Source organism: Rhynchophorus ferrugineus, unplaced genomic scaffold, assembly GCF_030347505.1.
Source record: "Rhynchophorus ferrugineus isolate W39M unplaced genomic scaffold, kcgeb_rfMv2 rfM2, whole genome shotgun sequence".
NCBI lineage: Eukaryota > Metazoa > Arthropoda > Insecta > Coleoptera > Curculionidae > Rhynchophorus > Rhynchophorus ferrugineus.
In genome coordinates this window covers 79,149,138-79,170,704 of record NW_027472581.1, presented here as the reverse complement: position 1 = coordinate 79,170,704, position 21,567 = coordinate 79,149,138, and the positions used below count along the sequence as shown (strand labels likewise).

General features: G+C 28.8%; 4 protein-coding genes across 6 annotated transcripts; all 4 read right to left on the bottom strand.

Annotated features, from left to right (window-relative positions):
- Nucleotides 1–824: 824 nt before the first annotated feature.
- LOC143190588 (uncharacterized) lies at nucleotides 825–8,394 on the bottom strand. Of its 2 annotated transcripts, none has more exons than XM_076394993.1 (5): nucleotides 8,336–8,394; nucleotides 8,012–8,247; nucleotides 7,734–7,870; nucleotides 1,470–1,740; nucleotides 825–1,340 (listed from the first exon to the last, which is right to left on the bottom strand). In XM_076394993.1, exons 1-5 carry the CDS (start codon nucleotides 8,379–8,381, stop codon nucleotides 1,092–1,094), a joined length of 939 nt encoding a protein of 312 aa, XP_076251108.1. In that variant the 5' UTR covers nucleotides 8,382–8,394; the 3' UTR covers nucleotides 825–1,091. The 2 variants fall into 2 exon arrangements, with proteins under 2 accessions (XP_076251108.1, XP_076251106.1); XM_076394991.1 differs by lacking the exons at nucleotides 825–1,340; nucleotides 1,470–1,740 and adding exons at nucleotides 6,757–7,274; nucleotides 7,404–7,674.
- Nucleotides 1,778–2,456, bottom strand: LOC143192018 (TATA-box-binding protein-like). The gene is made up of 3 exons (XM_076397478.1): nucleotides 2,411–2,456; nucleotides 2,087–2,322; nucleotides 1,778–1,945 (listed from the first exon to the last, which is right to left on the bottom strand). Exons 1-3 carry the CDS (start codon nucleotides 2,454–2,456, stop codon nucleotides 1,778–1,780), a joined length of 450 nt encoding a protein of 149 aa, XP_076253593.1.
- A 4,806-nt stretch (nucleotides 8,395–13,200) lies between the features above and the next one.
- Nucleotides 13,201–21,256, bottom strand: LOC143190587 (uncharacterized). 2 transcript variants are annotated; one of them, XM_076394990.1, is made up of 5 exons: nucleotides 20,620–21,251; nucleotides 20,296–20,531; nucleotides 20,018–20,154; nucleotides 13,758–14,028; nucleotides 13,201–13,628 (listed from the first exon to the last, which is right to left on the bottom strand). In XM_076394990.1, exons 1-5 carry the CDS (start codon nucleotides 20,663–20,665, stop codon nucleotides 13,380–13,382), a joined length of 939 nt encoding a protein of 312 aa, XP_076251105.1. In that variant the 5' UTR covers nucleotides 20,666–21,251; the 3' UTR covers nucleotides 13,201–13,379. The 2 variants fall into 2 exon arrangements, with proteins under 2 accessions (XP_076251105.1, XP_076251104.1); XM_076394989.1 differs by lacking the exons at nucleotides 13,201–13,628; nucleotides 13,758–14,028 and adding exons at nucleotides 19,041–19,558; nucleotides 19,688–19,958 and having other exon boundaries at nucleotides 20,620–21,256.
- Nucleotides 14,066–14,744, bottom strand: LOC143192017 (TATA-box-binding protein-like). The gene is made up of 3 exons (XM_076397477.1): nucleotides 14,699–14,744; nucleotides 14,375–14,610; nucleotides 14,066–14,233 (listed from the first exon to the last, which is right to left on the bottom strand). Exons 1-3 carry the CDS (start codon nucleotides 14,742–14,744, stop codon nucleotides 14,066–14,068), a joined length of 450 nt encoding a protein of 149 aa, XP_076253592.1.
- Nucleotides 21,257–21,567: the final 311 nt, after the last annotated feature.

The window sequence follows — 21,567 nt, the reverse complement described above, 5'->3', positions numbered from 1 at the left end:
GAAGGATAACTATTCATTTTGCCATCTTTGCTAATCTTAAAATGAGTCCGCGGGACTTTAATAAATATTAACAATTTCTTACTATTGCAACATATGCTTCATTATTGCTTTTAATTTAATGTAACTAAATTTCTCTGCCCCGAAGTGATATAGAAATAGAATATATTAAACTAAAATGTTCACCATCAGCAACAACGAAACAGTATATCTGATCGCGCCGAACCTGCCGGAAGAACGCTTGTTGCCTTAGACTATTAATTCAAAGAAATGAAAATGCGCATATGCTAAACCGAAATTACATTCTGTTTGCTGTATCTTGGATAAGGGTTACACCTACTGGTTGTGAAATATGAAGAGTTGATTTAAGTAACATAATAAATTAATAATTTATTACGAAATACTTACAATCTATACCAATCATCAGAACTTCAGAATTTTCAGAATCATCAGAAATTTTCTATATCTTTATATCATAAGAATCAACGATTCGCCTATATTTTTTAAACAACCCCTAGTTTGCATAGAACTGCAAATTTTCTTCTTATTAGTTTACTGTAGTTATAAAAACCACATAGTTATTTTAAACAATCCATGCGACAAAGTAACTTTGATTCTTTATAATCAGTATAATAAGTATGGAATGTTTTCATTGCTGCTAATTAACATATCAAGATATACTTCATATTAGTATAAAGCTATTTGGTTATTTTAACCGAGATATACCAAGCAAACTATGTTCGTATAAGGTGTTTACTGCTTTATTTGGAGCATATCACACAATTACTTAATAATAACAAAAATAAATACATAAAACTGACAAAACAACATTTATTGTATGGAAACCATCTTGATACTTATTTCATATATAATTATAATAAAATATTGTTATAATAAATACAACAGTTAACTACAATTAAATATTATCGTTGATATCGACAAAATAAGTAAATTTTCGTGTAAATTTTAGATTATGGTAAAGGCTCACGATAGAATGAAACCGTTTGAAATATTTAAGACTAATAATGTCGCAATCACATTTTTTCCCAATACTATTAGTTAAGTGTTTAATAATCATAATTAAAATGAATGAATCATTGTTTCTTGAACTTCTTCAGGATTGGATAGATGTTGTCGAACGCCTCATGTATCTCATGCCGCCTTTTAGCACCAGTTAACACCACTTTGCCCGAGAGGAATACCAATAATACGATCCGAGGTTTCACCATACGGTAAATTAGTCCAGGGAATAGTTCCGGCTCGTAGGAACTGAAAGAGCCGTGCTTTAAGGCCAGACCTTCCAATCTGATCTGAAAATTGACATCGCTACTTCCTACCATATTCTGTAACAGAAACACATTGTAAAGTTTTATTTTCAATAATAAGTTTTAGTTAGAAAGAAAATTTTATTATTTCTTTAAAATTCTCTATCAAGAAAAGCCTTTGATGTTATTATTGTCTACAATATTCACCTGTATTTTAAAATCCAAGAATTTGGCGGGAAATCCGAGTTTCTGTATTATACGGGCAAATTTTCTCCCCGAGAGCCTTGCGTCTTCTTCGCTCTTTGCACCTGTGCATACCATCTTCCCTGAGCTAAATATTAGGGCTGTAGTTCTTGGTTCCTTTATTCGCATTATCACAGCAGGGAACCGTTGTGGATTGTATTCCGCGTTTCTGGCATGTAATGCTATTTTCTTCAGGTCGAGTTTGCAGTCCAAGTTTACAGTTGATACGATGTTCCTAGAAAAAAGAAAATTAGAAATGTTACCTATGAACTTTATGAGGTAATTTGCACATACTGTAATTGAGGTTCAATTCCAGGATCTACTGAATGAGGTGTCATGGGGGTCATAGGGGATGATATTGTAGGGACCTCTATAGTAGGTGTAGTACCACCGGCTTCTGATCCTCCTAAGTTTACCATTGGTGACATTATAGTATGTTGCTGTAATAATAAAAATTTATACATATGTATAATTTAATAAGATTGCTTTTGTATCTTGTAATAATAATCATAATATATGAACGATTTAACAAAGTACAGAAGCCCATTTTCATAACGTAGCTATATATTTAGTTTACTCACTGGTGTCTGTGGCGTCATTACACTATGTATTTTCGAAATAGGTAAGGCAAAGTCTGTGACATATTTTGTGTAAGGCAATGACATACTATTGTCCATTCCTAAACCTAAAGTCGGTGTTAGACCTCCTCTTGGTGCTGGTGATGTTATTTGACTAGAAACAGGCTGTATCTGCGACTGCTGTTGCAAAGCACTTGGTAAAATTTGCTGATCTTCTTCTGGTTGATATAAAGGCGTACCTAAAAAGTATTGTAAATGATAGTTTAATTTAATAATACTTATTATTTGATCTAGATTATAATATTTTTAATTTTAAATAATACTTACCAAGACTAGGCATTCTAAAGCAAGGGCTAAGAAACAACTCATCCATTATGATATATGAATTTATATTATTTAATTCTAAAACCTTTTACACTAAATTCACTTAAAAATATAAGTTTATATATTTTTCTTCATCAGGCAGATTCTAGAAAATGAATGATTATAATTCGTTCGTTCGGGGCAATATATATATAGGTATAGGTTCCTCCTACCCCCTCCTCCTCCTCCTCCTGCTCCTCCTCTTACACCCTCCGATTTCTACGTCCAATAGTAAGCTTTAGACCTAGGTAGGGATATCGGTAAAATATTTATAATAATTAAAAAATTTTAATAAATAATAAAAAAAAAATTTTAAAGAAATATAAAAATATACTTTAGCGATATTTAAAAAAAAAATTAAAGTAATTCTTGAATATTATAAAGAAAATTTGTTTATATTTAGTAAACTTTTAAAATTGGTGTTGAATTTTAAAATTTACTTGAGAATACATTAAAAATCATAGTGATCCAGAGATTCGGGTACTTTCGCCACTACTTATATATTGTCGGCGCTCTATACTCCGGGCAAGCTGAAATACTATACCGTTAGGCTATTTACTCTATGGACGTAATTTATTTTAAAATAACAATTATTAAAAATATTTATAAAATAAAAATTTATAAATAAAAATAATTATAGAGTAGGTACATTTTTTACTATTTGGTACAATATATAGTTCTTGCCTTTAGATTTGGTAACTCAGCAGAGTACTATTCAAAGAAAATGGCGATAAACGTTACTGCTTTGATTTAATGTTGGATTTTTATTTATTTAACTATTAAAGCGTTTGATATGGCATTTTACAAAGTTCCTTTTTTTCAAAAAAAATCAATTTTTCAGAAAACAATGAATTCAGCAATAATTCATTTATTATGTAAGACCACGAAGATTTTAAAAATATTCGTTCACCTTTACTTAGTCTTCCCATTGTAATACTTAATAAAGTATTAACTGCATAATTTATTGAGTAAATATTTATCTCTAAAAAGAGAATAATATTTTTTTATAAAATAAGTAAAGAACAGGCGAGTTCAGGTAAGCAAAAGGGTATTCCTTATTTAATTTATAAATTCAGTTCAATTTTTTTGCATTTCTTTAAAGTCAGCAATAATTAATTTATTGGGTAAGACGACAAAAATTTTAAGTATATTAAACAGTGACGGAGCGGGTTGCTTTACTCTTACTTTTTGTTGACTAGCAAAAATTGTATGGGAATATAGTAGAGTATATAAAATATTTCTAACAAAAAATTTTTCACCGACCTCAAAAATAAATAAAGATCTCACAAAAGTTAAAAAATAATCAAATTTAGATATTAAACACAAAAAAGCTTTTAAGATGAATCATGTTCATAACATTTATTGTAGTAACTAAAGAAAAATAAACAGAAAACTTATTTAACCTATCTGCTACATGTATTTTATGTTCTAATAAATACACACTTCTTAGCTTATTACCTACCTGAACCTATTTATCTATTTACAATATTATTTTAACTAACTTAACAATCACTGTGAAGTCTGTGCCAAGCAACAAATTATTTTTGATCTTTTCGTAATTTATTTTAGTGTATTTGTCACAAAGTATATTATTTTTGTATTGTTGGGGATCGGTACCGACTTCAAAGTGAACAGTTGGTAGTAGTTAAACTAATATTGTGAATAGATAAATAGGTTTAGGTAGGCATTAGCTAAATTGGGTATATAGTAGAATATATAAAATATTTTTAACAAAAAAAAATTGACCGACTTCATAAAATAAATAAGGATCTCACAAAAGCTTAAAAAATAATCAAACTTAGATTTTAAACACAAAAAACCTTTTAAAATGAAATATTTACATAACATTTGTCGTAGTAACTCAAGAATTATAAACAGAAAACTTATTTAATCTATCTACTACATGTATTTTGAGTTCTAATATATACACACTATTTAGCTTAATACATACCTAAACCTATTTGTCTATTTACAATATTATTTTAACTAATACCAACTAATCACTTTGAGTCGGTGCCGAGCATCAAATTATTTTTGATTTGTTCGTAATTTATTTTTGTGTATATGTCACAAAAGTATATTATTTTTGTATTGTTTGGGATCGGCACCCACTTCAAACTGATCAGTTGGTAGTGGTTAAACTAATATTGTAAATAGATAAATAGGTTTAGGTAGGTATTATGCTAAATTGTGTCAACATAGTAGAATATAGTGTATAGGTAGTAGATAGGTTAAATACGTTTTTTGTTTATTTTTATTTATTTACTACAACAAAAGTTTGATTATTATTTAACTTTTAGTAAGATTTGCTTTTTGAAGTTCAATTTTTTTGTTAAAAATATTTTAGTATAAGAATTATATAATAAGTATTACAATAGAGCGCGAAATGAAAAATGCAGCTTGTATGAGGAAAAATAGCAATAAAGAAACGATGATTAGAAATAAGGACCGCTTCAGAACCCGGGGTCCGCTACATAGTCTACGTAATGGATGGTAAGTTATGATTTGTTCACAGATCGTTAGGTAGGCAGTCGACCAATCAAACTATGGAGAAGCTCACGGAAGAATAAGCTTGTTGACATTGCAACGACGAAAGAAAAGAAAGAGGCAGCTCTGATTATTAATTTACTAACGTCAAATGATACTACATAACCTGTAAATGTACTATATGTTCTCACTACATGTCTCGTGACTTATTTATCAGAAAATAATATAATATGATCGAGGTTGTTTTCATCATAAGTGATTAATACCAGTATTATTATGAACAGTAATTTATTTAAATACTAGCTGGATAAGATTCATTTACTATATATCTAATAAGTCTATGGTATATGCACGTTTAAGACATTGTTCGTTAATATATATATAGGTCATAAATATAAAATAAGATAAATTAACCTTTTTACTAGAAATTAAGATTATTAAAATTGTACAAGGAAGTGACTTTAAACATTTAATCAAGAGTTAAGGCATGCCTACAATCTTTGAAACATGAACTCCTTTATTTCATCGTAATCATATTTATATATTATGGATTTTCTTTAACAATGATGTGACATGTATCTATCTGAAAATCTATTATACATTACATCTCTTTAATAGTAGAAGTGGCCACGTGATGAATGAATCGTCATTCATCAAAGCATTTAGAAATAATCTTGTTCAATATAACGAATACTATTTCTTTAACATAATCTCAACAAAATCTTTAGCCAACTTACGGCAATCACTTTCATTATTTCACACGTCATTTTCTCTCTCTCTATAATTATCAGGATTTAACATATCCTAGAAAGAATTATTGTCTATGGTTCTTGACTCTAGATTTTTAGTTGTCCTTTATTCCTATTGACTTTAACATCACCATCGTGTTTAATTCTTTTAGCTACTAAAGCATTAGTACTTGGGAAACAAAATTGCAGCATTTCCAAATATGAAATTGTACATTTGAATTAGTATTTAATTCAAAATATTTCATAAATAAGGAAGGATAACTATTCATTTTGCCATCTTTGCTAATCTTAAAATGAGTCCGCGGGACTTTAATAAATATTAACAATTTCTTACTATTGCAACATATGCTTCATTATTGCTTTTAATTTAATGTAACTAAATTTCTCTGCCCCGAAGTGATATAGAAATAGAATATATTAAACTAAAATGTTCACCATCAGCAACAACGAAACAGTATATCTGATCGCGCCGAACCTGCCGGAAGAACGCTTGTTGCCTTAGACTATTAATTCAAAGAAATGAAAATGCGCATATGCTAAACCGAAATTACATTCTGTTTGCTGTATCTTGGATAAGGGTTACACCTACTGGTTGTGAAATATGAAGAGTTGATTTAAGTAACATAATAAATTAATAATTTATTACGAAATACTTACAATCTATACCAATCATCAGAACTTCAGAATTTTCAGAATCATCAGAAATTTTCTATATCTTTATATCATAAGAATCAACGATTCGCCTATATTTTTTAAACAACCCCTAGTTTGCATAGAACTGCAAATTTTCTTCTTATTAGTTTACTGTAGTTATAAAAACCACATAGTTATTTTAAACAATCCATGCGACAAAGTAACTTTGATTCTTTATAATCAGTATAATAAGTATGGAATGTTTTCATTGCTGCTAATTAACATATCAAGATATACTTCATATTAGTATAAAGCTATTTGGTTATTTTAACCGAGATATACCAAGCAAACTATGTTCGTATAAGGTGTTTACTGCTTTATTTGGAGCATATCACACAATTACTTAATAATAACAAAAATAAATACATAAAACTGACAAAACAACATTTATTGTATGGAAACCATCTTGATACTTATTTCATATATAATTATAATAAAATATTGTTATAATAAATACAACAGTTAACTACAATTAAATATTATCGTTGATATCGACAAAATAAGTAAATTTTCGTGTAAATTTTAGATTATGGTAAAGGCTCACGATAGAATGAAACCGTTTGAAATATTTAAGACTAATAATGTCGCAATCACATTTTTTCCCAATACTATTAGTTAAGTGTTTAATAATCATAATTAAAATGAATGAATCATTGTTTCTTGAACTTCTTCAGGATTGGATAGATGTTGTCGAACGCCTCATGTATCTCATGCCGCCTTTTAGCACCAGTTAACACCACTTTGCCCGAGAGGAATACCAATAATACGATCCGAGGTTTCACCATACGGTAAATTAGTCCAGGGAATAGTTCCGGCTCGTAGGAACTGAAAGAACCGTGCTTTAAGGCCAGACCTTCCAATCTGATCTGAAAATTGACATCGCTACTTCCTACCATATTCTGTAACAGAAACACATTGTAAAATTTTATTTTCAATAATAAGTTTTAGTTAGAAAGAAACTTTTATTATTTCTTTAAAATTCTCTATCATGAAAAGCCTTTGATGTTATTATTGTCTACAATATTCACCTGTATTTTAAAATCCAAGAATTTGGCGGGAAATCCGAGCTTCTGTATTATACGGGCAAATTTTCTCCCCGAGAGCCTTGCGTCTTCTTCGCTCTTTGCACCTGTGCATACCATCTTCCCTGAGCTAAATATTAGGGCTGTAGTTCTTGGTTCCTTTATTCGCATTATCACAGCAGGGAACCGTTGTGGATTGTATTCCGCGTTTCTTGCATGTAATACTATTTTCTTCAGGTCCAGTTTGCAGTTCAAGTTTACAGTTGATACGATGTTCCTAGAAAAAAGAAAATTAGAAATGTTACCTATGAACTTTCTGAAGTAATTTGCACATACTGTAATTGAGGTTCAATACCAGGGTCTACTGAATGAGGTGTCATAGGGGATGGTATTGTAGGGACCTCTATACTAGGTATCGTACCACCGGCTTCTGATCCTCCTGAGTTTACCATTGGTGACATTGTAGTGTGTTGCTATAATAATAAAAATGTATACATATGCATAATTTAATCAGATTGCTTTTGTATCTTGTAATAATAATCATAATATATGAACGATTTAACAAAGTACAGAAGCCCATTTTCATAACGTAGCTATATATTTAGTTTACTCACTGGTGTCTGTGGCGTCATTACACTATGTATTTCCGAAATAGGTAAGGCAAAGTCTGTGACATATTTTGTGTGAGGCATTGACATAGTATTGCCCATTCCTAAACCTAAAGTCGGTGTTAGTCCTCCTCTTGGTGCAGGTGATGTTATTTGACTAGAAACAGGCTGAATCTGCGGCTGCTGTTGCAAAGCACTTGGTAAAATTTGCTGATCTTCTTCTGGCTGATATAAAGGCGTACCTAAAAAGGATTGTAAATAATAGTTTAATTTAATAATACTTATTGTTTGATCTAGATTATAATATTTTTAATTTTAAATAATACTTACCAAGACTAGGCATTCTAAAGCCAGGGCTAAGAAACAACTCATCCATTATGATATATGAATTTATATTATTTAATTCTAAAACCTTTTACACTAAATTCACTTAAAAATATAAGTTTATATATTTTTCTTCATCAGGCAGATTCTAGAAAATGAATGATTATAATTCGTTCGTTCGGGGCAATATATATATAGGTATAGGTTCCTCCTACCCCCTCCTCCTCCTCCTCCTGCTCCTCCTCTTACACCCTCCGATTTCTACGTCCAATAGTAAGCTTTAGACCTAGGTAGGGATATCGGTAAAATATTTATAATAATTAAAAAATTTTAATAAATAATAAAAAAAAAATTTAAAGAAATATAAAAATATGCTTTACCGATATTTAAAAAAAATTAAAGTATTTCTTGAATATTATAAAAAAAATTATTTATATTTAATAAACTTTTAAAATTGGTGTTGTATTTTAAAGTTTACCTGAGAATACATTAAAAATCATAGTGATCCAGAGATTCGGGTACTTTCGCCACTATTTATATATTGTCGGCGCTCTATACTCCGGGCAAGCTGAAATACTATACCGTTAGGCTATTTACTCTATGGACGTAATTTATTTTAGAATAACAATTATTAAAAATATTTATAAAATAAATATTTATAAATAAAAATAATTATAGAGTAGGTACATTTTTTACTATTTGGTACAATATATAGTTCTTGCCTTTAGATTTGGTAACTCAGCAGAGTACTATTCAAAGAAAATGGCGATAAACGTTACTGCTTTGATTTAATGTTGGATTTTTATTTATTTAACTATTAAAGCGTTTGATATGGCATTTTACAAAGTTCCTTTTTTTCAAAAAAAATCAATTTTTCAGAAAACAATGAATTCAGCAATAATTCATTTATTATGTAAGACCACGAAGATTTTAAAAATATTCGTTCACCTTTACTTAGTCTTCCCATTGTAATACTTAATAAAGTATTAACTGCATAATTTATTGAGTAAATATTTATCTCTAAAAAGAGAATAATATTTTTTTATAAAATAAGTAAAGAACAGGCGAGTTCAGGTAAGCAAAAGGGTATTCCTTATTTAATTTATAAATTCAGTTCAATTTTTTTGCATTTCTTTAAAGTCAGCAATAATTAATTTATTGGGTAAGACGACAAAAATTTTAAGTATATTAAACAGTGACAGAGCGGGTTGCTTTACTCTTACTTTTTGTTGACTAGCAAAAATTGTATGGGAATATAGTAGAGTATATAAAATATTTCTAACAAAAAATTTTTCACCGACCTCAAAAATAAATAAAGATCTCACAAAAGTTAAAAAATAATCAAATTTAGATATTAAACACAAAAAAGCTTTTAAGATGAATCATGTTCATAACATTTATTGTAGTAACTAAAGAAAAATAAACAGAAAACTTATTTAACCTATCTGCTACATGTATTTTATGTTCTAATAAATACACACTTCTTAGCTTATTACCTACCTGAACCGATTTATCTATTTACAATATTATTTTAACTAACTTAATAATCACTGTGAAGTCGGTGCCAAGCAACAAATTATTTTTGATCTTTTCGTAATATATTTTAGTGTATATGTCACAAAAGTATATTATTTTTTATTGTTTGGGATCGGCACCGACTTCAAACTGATCAGTTGGTAGTAGTTAAACTAATATTGTAAATAGATAAATAGGTTTAGATAGGTATTAGCTAAATTGGGTTATATAGTAGAGTATATAAAGTATTTCTAACAAAAAAAATTAATCGATTTCTAATAATAAATAAGGATCTCACAAAAGTATATTATTTTTGTATTGTTTGGGATCGGCACCGACTTCAAACTGATCAGTTGGTAGTAGTTAAACTAATATTGTAAATAGATAAATAGGTTTAGGTAGGCATTAGCTAAATTGGGTTATATAGTAGAGTATATAAAATATTTCTAACAAAAAAAATTAATCGATTTCTAATAATAAATAAGGATCTCACAAAAGTATATTATTTTTGTATTGTTTGGGATCGGCACCGACTTCAAACTGATCAGTTGGTAGTAGTTAAACTAATATTGTAAATAGATAAATAGGTTTAGGTAGGCATTAGCTAAATTAGGTTATATAGTAGAGTATATAAAGTATTTCTAACAAAAAAAATTAATCGATTTCTAATAATAAATAAGGATCTCACAAAAGTATATTATTTTTGTATTGTTTGGGATCGGCACCGACTTCAAACTGATCAGTTGGTAGTAGTTAAACTAATATTGTAAATAGATAAATAGGTTTAGGTAGGCATTAGCTAAATTAGGTTATATAGTAGAGTATATAGAGTATTTCTAACAAAAAAAATTAATCGATTTCTAATAATAAATAAGGATCTCACAAAAGTATATTATTTTTGTATTGTTTGGGATCGGCACCGACTTCAAACTGATCAGTTGGTAGTAGTTAAACTAATATTGTAAATAGATAAATAGGTTTAGGTAGGCATTAGCTAAATTGGGTTATATAGTAGAGTATATAAAATATTTCTAACAAAAAAAATTAATCGATTTCTAATAATAAATAAGGATCTCACAAAAGTATATTATTTTTGTATTGTTTGGGATCGGCACCGACTTCAAACTGATCAGTTGGTAGTAGTTAAACTAGTATTGTAAATAGATAAATAGGTTTAGGTAGGCATTAGCTAAATTAGGTTATATAGTAGAGTATATAAAGTATTTCTAACAAAAAAAATTAATCGATTTCTAATAATAAATAAGGATCTCACAAAAGTATATTATTTTTGTATTGTTTGGGATCGGGACCGACTTCAAACTGATCAGTTGGTAGTAGCTAAAACAATATTATAAATAGATAAATAGGTTTAGATAGGCATTAGCTAAATTGGGTTATATAGTAGAGTATATAAAATATTTCTAACAAAAAAAATTAATCGATTTCTAATAATAAATAAAGATCTCACAAAAGTATATTATTTTTGTATTGTTTGGGATCGGCACCGACTTCAAACTGATCAGTTGGTAGTAGTAAAACTAATATTGTATATAGATAAATAGGTTTAGGTAGGCATTAGCTAAATTGGGTTATATAGTGGAGTATATAAAGTATTTCTAACAAAAAAAATTAATCGATTTCTAATAATAAATAAGGATCTCACAAAAGTATATTATTTTTGTATTGTTTGGGATCGGGACCGACTTCAAACTGATCAGTTGGTAGTAGTTAAACTAATATTGTAAATAGATAAATAGGTTTAGGTAGGCATTAGCTAAATTAGGTTATATAGTAGAGTATATAAAGTATTTCTAACAAAAAAATTAATCGATTTCTAATAATAAATAAGGATCTCACAAAAGTATATTATTTTTGTATTGTTTGGGATCGGGACCGACTTCAAACTGATCAGTTGGTAGTAGTTAAAACAATATTATAAATAGATAAATAGGTTTAGATAGGCATTAGCTAAATTGGGTTATATAGTAGAGTATATAAAGTATTTCTAACAAAAAAAATTAATCGATTTCTAATAATAAATAAGGATCTCACAAAAGTATATTATTTTTGTATTGTTTGGGATCGGGACCGACTTCAAACTGATCAGTTGGTAGTAGTTAAAACAATATTATAAATAGATAAATAGGTTTAGATAGGCATTAGCTAAATTGGGTTATATAGTAGAGTATATAAAGTATTTCTAACAAAAAAAATTAATCGATTTCTAATAATAAATAAGGATCTCACAAAAGTATATTGTTTTTGTATTGTTTGGGATCGGCACCGACTTCAAACTGATCAGTTGGTAGTAGTTAAACTAATATTGTAAATAGATAAATAGGTTTAGGTAGGCATTAGCTAAATTGGCTTATATAGTAGAGTATATAAAATATTTCTAACAAAAAAAATTAATCGATTTCTAATAATAAATAAGGATCTCACAAAAGGATATTATTTTTGTATTGTTTGGGATCGGCACCGACTTCAAACTGATCAGTTGGTAGTAGTAAAACTAATATTGTATATAGATAAATAGGTTTAGGTAGGCATTAACTAAATTGGGTTATATAGTAGAGTATATAAAATATTTCTAACAAAAAAAATTAATCGATTTCTAATAATAAATAAGGATCTCACAAAAGTATATTATTTTTGTATTGTTTGGGATCGGCACCGACTTCAAACTGATTAGTTGGTAGTAGTTAAACTAATATTGTAAATAGATAAATAGGTTTAGGTAGGTATTATGCTAAATTGTGTGAATATAGTAGAATATAAAGTATATGTGGTAGGTAGGTTAAATACGTTTTCTTGTTTATTTGAATTTAGTTAGTATAACAAAAGTTAGATTATTATTTATCTTTTAGTGAGATTTGCTTTTTGAAGTTCAATTTTTTGTTAAAAATATTTTATTATTACAATTATACAGTAAGTATTACAATAGAGCGCGAAATGAAAAATGCAGCTTGTATGAGGAAAAATAGCTTCAGAACCCGGGGTCCGCTACATAGTCTAGGTGATGGATGGTAAGTTATGATTTCTTATGATATATATAAAGCCTTATGTATATTTGTCACTATTTCTTTTACATTATTTCCAAACAAAATATTGAAATTTTGAATATTTGTTCACAGATCGTTACGTAGGCAGTCGACCAATCAAATTTGGTTATTTTAACCAAGATATACCAAGCAAACTATATTCGCATAAGGTATTTACTGCTTTATTTGGAACATATCACACAATTACTTAATAATAACAAAAATAAATACAATAAACTGACAAAGCAACATTTATTGAATGGAAATATTTGATACTTATTTAATATACAATTATAATAATATATTGTTATGATAAATACAACAGTTAACTACAATTAAGTATTATCTTTGGTATCGACAAAATAATTTAATTTTTGTTTGAATTTTAGATTATCGTAAAGGCTCACGAGAGAATGAAACCGTCTGAAATATTTAACACTAATAATGTAATACTATTAGTTAAGTGTTTAATGATCATAATTAAAATGAATGAATCATTGTTTCTTGAACTTCTTCAAGATTGGATAGATGTTGTCGAACGCCTCATTTATTTCATGTCGCCTTTTAGCACCAGTTAACACCACTTTACCCGAGAGGAATACCAATAATACGATCCGAGGTTTCACCATACGGTAAATTAGTCCAGGGAATAGTTCCGGCTCGTAGGAACTGAAAGAGCCGTGCTTTAAGGCCAGACCTTCCAATCTGATCTGAAAATTGACATCGCTACTTCCTACCATATTCTGTAACAGAAACACATTGTAAAGTTTTATTTTCAATAATAAGTTTTAGTTAGAAAGAAAATTTTATTATTTCTTTAAAATTCTCTATCAAGAAAAGCCTTTGATGTTATTATTGTCTACAATATTCACCTGTATTTTAAAATCCAAGAATTTGGCGGGAAATCCGAGTTTCTGTATTATACGGGCAAATTTTCTCCCCGAGAGCCTTGCGTCTTCTTCGCTCTTTGCACCTGTGCATACCATCTTCCCTGAGCTAAATATTAGGGCTGTAGTTCTTGGTTCCTTTATTCGCATTATCACAGCAGGGAACCGTTGTGGATTGTATTCCGCGTTTCTGGCATGTAATGCTATTTTCTTCAGGTCGAGTTTGCAGTCCAAGTTTACAGTTGATACGATGTTCCTAGAAAAAAGAAAATTAGAAATGTTACCTATGAACTTTATGAGGTAATTTGCACATACTGTAATTGAGGTTCAATTCCAGGATCTACTGAATGAGGTGTCATGGGGGTCATAGGGGATGATATTGTAGGGACCTCTATAGTAGGTGTAGTACCACCGGCTTCTGATCCTCCTAAGTTTACCATTGGTGACATTATAGTATGTTGCTGTAATAATAAAAATTTATACATATGTATAATTTAATAAGATTGCTTTTGTATCTTGTAATAATAATCATAATATATGAACGATTTAACAAAGTACAGAAGCCCATTTTCATAACGTAGCTATATATTTAGTTTACTCACTGGTGTCTGTGGCGTCATTACACTATGTATTTTCGAAATAGGTAAGGCAAAGTCTGTGACATATTTTGTGTAAGGCAATGACATACTATTGTCCATTCCTAAACCTAAAGTCGGTGTTAGACCTCCTCTTGGTGCTGGTGATGTTATTTGACTAGAAACAGGCTGTATCTGCGACTGCTGTTGCAAAGCACTTGGTAAAATTTGCTGATCTTCTTCTGGTTGATATAAAGGCGTACCTAAAAAGTATTGTAAATGATAGTTTAATTTAATAATACTTATTATTTGATCTAGATTATAATATTTTTAATTTTAAATAATACTTACCAAGACTAGGCATTCTAAAGCAAGGGCTAAGAAACAACTCATCCATTATGATATATGAATTTATATTATTTAATTCTAAAACCTTTTACACTAAATTCACTTAAAAATATAAGTTTATATATTTTTCTTCATCAGGCAGATTCTAGAAAATGAATGATTATAATTCGTTCGTTCGGGGCAATATATATATAGGTATAGGTTCCTCCTACCCCCTCCTCCTCCTCCTCCTGCTCCTCCTCTTACACCCTCCGATTTCTACGTCCAATAGTAAGCTTTAGACCTAGGTAGGGATATCGGTAAAATATTTATAATAATTAAAAAATTTTAATAAATAATAAAAAAAAAATTTAAAGAAATATAAAAATATGCTTTACCGATATTTAAAAAAAATTAAAGTATTTCTTGAATATTATAAAAAAAATTATTTATATTTAATAAACTTTTAAAATTGGTGTTGTATTTTAAAGTTTACCTGAGAATACATTAAAAATCATAGTGATCCAGAGATTCGGGTACTTTCGCCACTATTTATATATTGTCGGCGCTCTATACTCCGGGCAAGCTGAAATACTATACCGTTAGGCTATTTACTCTATGGACGTAATTTATTTTAGAATAACAATTATTAAAAATATTTATAAAATAAATATTTATAAATAAAAATAATTATAGAGTAGGTACATTTTTTACTATTTGGTACAATATATAGTTCTTGCCTTTAGATTTGGTAACTCAGCAGAGTACTATTCAAAGAAAATGGCGATAAACGTTACTGCTTTGATTTAATGTTGGATTTTTATTTATTTAACTATTAAAGCGTTTGATATGGCATTTTACAAAGTTCCTTTTTTTCAAAAAAAATCAATTTTTCAGAAAACAATGAATTCAGCAATAATTCATTTATTATGTAAGACCACGAAGATTTTAAAAATATTCGTTCACCTTTACTTAGTCTTCCCATTGTAATACTTAATAAAGTATTAACTGCATAATTTATTGAGTAAATATTTATCTCTAAAAAGAGAATAATATTTTTTTATAAAATAAGTAAAGAACAGGCGAGTTCAGGTAAGCAAAAGGGTATTCCTTATTTAATTTATAAATTCAGTTCAATTTTTTTGCATTTCTTTAAAGTCAGCAATAATTAATTTATTGGGTAAGACGACAAAAATTTTAAGTATATTAAACAGTGACGGAGCGGGTTGCTTTACTCTTACTTTTTGTTGACTAGCAAAAATTGTATGGGAATATAGTAGAGTATATAAAATATTTCTAACAAAAAATTTTTCACCGACCTCAAAAATAAATAAAGATCTCACAAAAGTTAAAAAATAATCAAATTTAGATATTAAACACAAAAAAGCTTTTAAGATGAATCATGTTCATAACATTTATTGTAGTAACTAAAGAAAAATAAACAGAAAACTTATTTAACCTATCTGCTACATGTATTTTATGTTCTAATAAATACACACTTCTTAGCTTATTACCTACCTGAACCTATTTATCTATTTACAATATTATTTTAACTAACTTAACAATCACTGTGAAGTCTGTGCCAAGCAACAAATTATTTTTGATCTTTTCGTAATTTATTTTAGTGTATTTGTCACAAAGTATATTATTTTTGTATTGTTGGGGATCGGTACCGACTTCAAAGTGAACAGTTGGTAGTAGTTAAACTAATATTGTGAATAGATAAATAGGTTTAGGTAGGCATTAGCTAAATTGGGTATATAGTAGAATATATAAAATATTTTTAACAAAAAAAAATTGACCGACTTCATAAAATAAATAAGGATCTCACAAAAGCTTAAAAAATAATCAAACTTAGATTTTAAACACAAAAAACCTTTTAAAATGAAATATTTACATAACATTTGTCGTAGTAACTCAAGAATTATAAACAGAAAACTTATTTAATCTATCTACTACATGTATTTTGAGTTCTAATATATACACACTATTTAGCTTAATACATACCTAAACCTATTTGTCTATTTACAATATTATTTTAACTAATACCAACTAATCACTTTGAGTCGGTGCCGAGCATCAAATTATTTTTGATTTGTTCGTAATTTATTTTTGTGTATATGTCACAAAAGTATATTATTTTTGTATTGTTTGGGATCGGCACCCACTTCAAACTGATCAGTTGGTAGTGGTTAAACTAATATTGTAAATAGATAAATAGGTTTAGGTAGGTATTATGCTAAATTGTGTCAACATAGTAGAATATAGTGTATAGGTAGTAGATAGGTTAAATACGTTTTTTGTTTATTTTTATTTAGTTACTACAACAAAAGTTTGATTATTATTTAACTTTTAGTAAGATTTGCTTTTTGAAGTTCAATTTTTTTGTTAAAAATATTTTAGTATAAGAATTATATAATAAGTATTACAATAGAGCGCGAAATGAAAAATGCAGCTTGTATGAGGAAAAATAGCAATAAAGAAACGATGATTAGAAATAAGGACCGCTTCAGAACCCGGGGTCCGCTACATAGTCTACGTAATGGATGGTAAGTTATGATTTGTTCACAGATCGTTAGGTAGGCAGTCGACCAATCAAACTATGGAGAAGCTCACGGAAGAATAAGCTTGTTGACATTGCAACGACGAAAGAAAAGAAAGAGGCAGCTCTGATTATTAATTTACTAACGTCAAATGATACTACATAACCTGTAAATGTACTATATGTTCTCACTACATGTCTCGTGACTTATTTATCAGAAAATAATATAATATGATCGAGGTTGTTTTCATCATAAGTGATTAATACCAGTATTATTATGAACAGTAATTTATTTAAATACTAGCTGGATAAGATTCATTTACTATATATCTAATAAGTCTATGGTATATGCACGTTTAAGACATTGTTCGTTAATATATATATAGGTCATAAATATAAAATAAGATAAATTAACCTTTTTACTAGAAATTAAGATTATTAAAATTGTACAAGGAAGTGACTTTAAACATTTAATCAAGAGTTAAGGCATGCCTACAATCTTTGAAACATGAACTCCTTTATTTCATCGTAATCATATTTATATATTATGGATTTTCTTTAACAATGATGTGACATGTATCTATCTGAAAATCTATTATACATTACATCTCTTTAATAGTAGAAGTGGCCACGTGATGAATGAATCGTCATTCATCAAAGCATTTAGAAATAATCTTGTTCAATATAACGAATACTATTTCTTTAACATAATCTCAACAAAATCTTTAGCCAACTTACGGCAATCACTTTCATTATTTCACACGTCATTTTCTCTCTCTCTATAATTATCAGGATTTAACATATCCTAGAAAGAATTATTGTCTATGGTTCTTGACTCTAGATTTTTAGTTGTCCTTTATTCCTATTGACTTTAACATCACCATCGTGTTTAATTCTTTTAGCTACTAAAGCATTAGTACTTGGGAAACAAAATTGCAGCATTTCCAAATATGAAATTGTACATTTGAATTAGTATTTAATTCAAAATATTTCATAAATAAGGAAGGATAACTATTCATTTTGCCATCTTTGCTAATCTTAAAATGAGTCCGCGGGACTTTAATAAATATTAACAATTTCTTACTATTGCAACATATGCTTCATTATTGCTTTTAATTTAATGTAACTAAATTTCTCTGCCCCGAAGTGATATAGAAATAGAATATATTAAACTAAAATGTTCACCATCAGCAACAACGAAACAGTATATCTGATCGCGCCGAACCTGCCGGAAGAACGCTTGTTGCCTTAGACTATTAATTCAAAGAAATGAAAATGCGCATATGCTAAACCGAAATTACATTCTGTTTGCTGTATCTTGGATAAGGGTTACACCTACTGGTTGTGAAATATGAAGAGTTGATTTAAGTAACATAATAAATTAATAATTTATTACGAAATACTTACAATCTATACCAATCATCAGAACTTCAGAATTTTCAGAATCATCAGAAATTTTCTATATCTTTATATCATAAGAATCAACGATTCGCCTATATTTTTTAAACAACCCCTAGTTTGCATAGAACTGCAAATTTTCTTCTTATTAGTTTACTGTAGTTATAAAAACCACATAGTTATTTTAAACAATCCATGCGACAAAGTAACTTTGATTCTTTATAATCAGTATAATAAGTATGGAATGTTTTCATTGCTGCTAATTAACATATCAAGATATACTTCATATTAGTATAAAGCTATTTGGTTATTTTAACCGAGATATACCAAGCAAACTATGTTCGTATAAGGTGTTTACTGCTTTATTTGGAGCATATCACACAATTACTTAATAATAACAAAAATAAATACATAAAACTGACAAAACAACATTTATTGTATGGAAACCATCTTGATACTTATTTCATATATAATTATAATAAAATATTGTTATAATAAATACAACAGTTAACTACAATTAAATATTATCGTTGATATCGACAAAATAAGTAAATTTTCGTGTAAATTTTAGATTATGGTAAAGGCTCACGATAGAATGAAACCGTTTGAAATATTTAAGACTAATAATGTCGCAATCACATTTTTTCCCAATACTATTAGTTAAGTGTTTAATAATCATAATTAAAATGAATGAATCATTGTTTCTTGAACTTCTTCAGGATTGGATAGATGTTGTCGAACGCCTCATGTATCTCATGCCGCCTTTTAGCACCAGTTAACACCACTTTGCCCGAGAGGAATACCAATAATACGATCCGAGGTTTCACCATACGGTAAATTAGTCCAGGGAATAGTTCCGGCTCGTAGGAACTGAAAGAACCGTGCTTTAAGGCCAGACCTTCCAATCTGATCTGAAAATTGACATCGCTACTTCCTACCATATTCTGTAACAGAAACACATTGTAAAATTTTATTTTCAATAATAAGTTTTAGTTAGAAAGAAACTTTTATTATTTCTTTAAAATTCTCTATCATGAAAAGCCTTTGATGTTATTATTGTCTACAATATTCACCTGTATTTTAAAATCCAAGAATTTGGCGGGAAATCCGAGCTTCTGTATTATACGGGCAAATTTTCTCCCCGAGAGCCTTGCGTCTTCTTCGCTCTTTGCACCTGTGCATACCATCTTCCCTGAGCTAAATATTAGGGCTGTAGTTCTTGGTTCCTTTATTCGCATTATCACAGCAGGGAACCGTTGTGGATTGTATTCCGCGTTTCTTGCATGTAATACTATTTTCTTCAGGTCCAGTTTGCAGTTCAAGTTTACAGTTGATACGATGTTCCTAGAAAAAAGAAAATTAGAAATGTTACCTATGAACTTTCTGAAGTAATTTGCACATACTGTAATTGAGGTTCAATACCAGGGTCTACTGAATGAGGTGTCATAGGGGATGGTATTGTAGGGACCTCTATACTAGGTATCGTACCACCGGCTTCTGATCCTCCTGAGTTTACCATTGGTGACATTGTAGTGTGTTGCTATAATAATAAAAATGTATACATATGCATAATTTAATCAGATTGCTTTTGTATCTTGTAATAATAATCATAATATATGAACGATTTAACAAAGTACAGAAGCCCATTTTCATAACGTAGCTATATATTTAGTTTACTCACTGGTGTCTGTGGCGTCATTACACTATGTATTTCCGAAATAGGTAAGGCAAAGTCTGTGACATATTTTGTGTGAGGCATTGACATAGTATTGCCCATTCCTAAACCTAAAGTCGGTGTTAGTCCTCCTCTTGGTGCAGGTGATGTTATTTGACTAGAAACAGGCTGAATCTGCGGCTGCTGTTGCAAAGCACTTGGTAAAATTTGCTGATCTTCTTCTGGCTGATATAAAGGCGTACCTAAAAAGGATTGTAAATAATAGTTTAATTTAATAATACTTATTGTTTGATCTAGATTATAATATTTTTAATTTTAAATAATACTTACCAAGACTAGGCATTCTAAAGCCAGGGCTAAGAAACAACTCATCCATTATGATATATGAATTTATATTATTTAACTCTAAAAATCTTTACACACACTAAATTCACTTAAAAATATAAGGTTATATATTTATCTTCATCGGGCAGATACTAGAAAATGAATGATTATAATTCGTTGGGGGCAATATATATATAGGTATAGGTTCCTCCTACCCCCTCCTCCTCCTCCTGCTCCGCCTCCTACACCCTCCGATTTCTACGTCCAATAGTAAGCTTTAGGCATAGGTAGGGATATCGGTAAAATATTTATAAAAATTAAAAAATTTTAATAAATAATGAAAAATTTTTTTTAAAGAAATATAAAAATATTCTTTACCGATATTTAAAAAAAATTAAAGTATTTCTTGAATATTATAAAAAAAATTAATTATATTTAATAAACTTTTAAAATTGGTGTTGAATTTTAAAGTTTACCTGAGAATACATTAAAAATCATAGTGATCCAGAGATTCGGGTACTTTCGCCACTATTTATATATTGTCGGCGCTCTATACTCCGGGCAAGCTGAAATACTATACCGTTAGGCTATTTACTCTATGGACGTAATTTATTTTAGAATAACAATTATTAAAAATATTTATAAAATAAAAATTTATAAATAAAAATAATTATATAGTAGGTATATTTTTTACTATCTGGTACAATATATAGTTCCTGCCTTTAGATTTGGTAACTCAGCAGAGTACTATTCAAAGAAAATGGCGATAAACGGTACTGCTTTGATTTAATGTTGGATTTTTATTTATTTAACTATTAAAGCGTTTGATATGGCATTTTACAAAGTTCCTTTTTTTCAAAAAAAAATCAATTTTTCAGAAAACAATGAATTCAGCAGTAATTCATTTATTATGTAAGACCACGAAGATTTTAAAAATATTCGTTTACCTTTACT

What these genes read in the sequence shown, in the direction of transcription:
- LOC143190587 (XM_076394989.1), bottom strand. Translation starts at nt 20,665, where the DNA reads ATGGATGAGTTGTTTCTTAGCCCTGGCTTTAGAATGCCTAGTCTTG. An exon ending in GGTATTGAACCTCAATTACA is followed by an intron (nt 19,959 to 20,017) that starts GTATGTGCAAAT and finishes TCTTTTTTCTAG; the next exon opens with GAACATCGTATCAACTGTAA. An exon ending in TCTTGGATTTTAAAATACAG is followed by an intron (nt 19,559 to 19,687) that starts GTGAATATTGTA and finishes TTTCTGTTACAG; the next exon opens with AATATGGTAGGAAGTAGCGA.
- LOC143190588 (XM_076394993.1), bottom strand. Translation starts at nt 8,381, where the DNA reads ATGGATGAGTTGTTTCTTAGCCCTGGCTTTAGAATGCCTAGTCTTG. An exon ending in CTTTAGAATGCCTAGTCTTG is followed by an intron (nt 8,248 to 8,335) that starts GTAAGTATTATT and finishes AATCCTTTTTAG; the next exon opens with GTACGCCTTTATATCAGCCA. An exon ending in TCTTGGATTTTAAAATACAG is followed by an intron (nt 1,341 to 1,469) that starts GTGAATATTGTA and finishes TTTCTGTTACAG; the next exon opens with AATATGGTAGGAAGTAGCGA.
- LOC143192017 (XM_076397477.1), bottom strand. Translation starts at nt 14,744, where the DNA reads ATGGATGAGTTGTTTCTTAGCCCTTGCTTTAGAATGCCTAGTCTTG. An exon ending in CTTTAGAATGCCTAGTCTTG is followed by an intron (nt 14,611 to 14,698) that starts GTAAGTATTATT and finishes AATACTTTTTAG; the next exon opens with GTACGCCTTTATATCAACCA. An exon ending in TAATGACGCCACAGACACCA is followed by an intron (nt 14,234 to 14,374) that starts GTGAGTAAACTA and finishes TTATTATTACAG; the next exon opens with CAACATACTATAATGTCACC.
- LOC143192018 (XM_076397478.1), bottom strand. Translation starts at nt 2,456, where the DNA reads ATGGATGAGTTGTTTCTTAGCCCTTGCTTTAGAATGCCTAGTCTTG. An exon ending in CTTTAGAATGCCTAGTCTTG is followed by an intron (nt 2,323 to 2,410) that starts GTAAGTATTATT and finishes AATACTTTTTAG; the next exon opens with GTACGCCTTTATATCAACCA. An exon ending in TAATGACGCCACAGACACCA is followed by an intron (nt 1,946 to 2,086) that starts GTGAGTAAACTA and finishes TTATTATTACAG; the next exon opens with CAACATACTATAATGTCACC.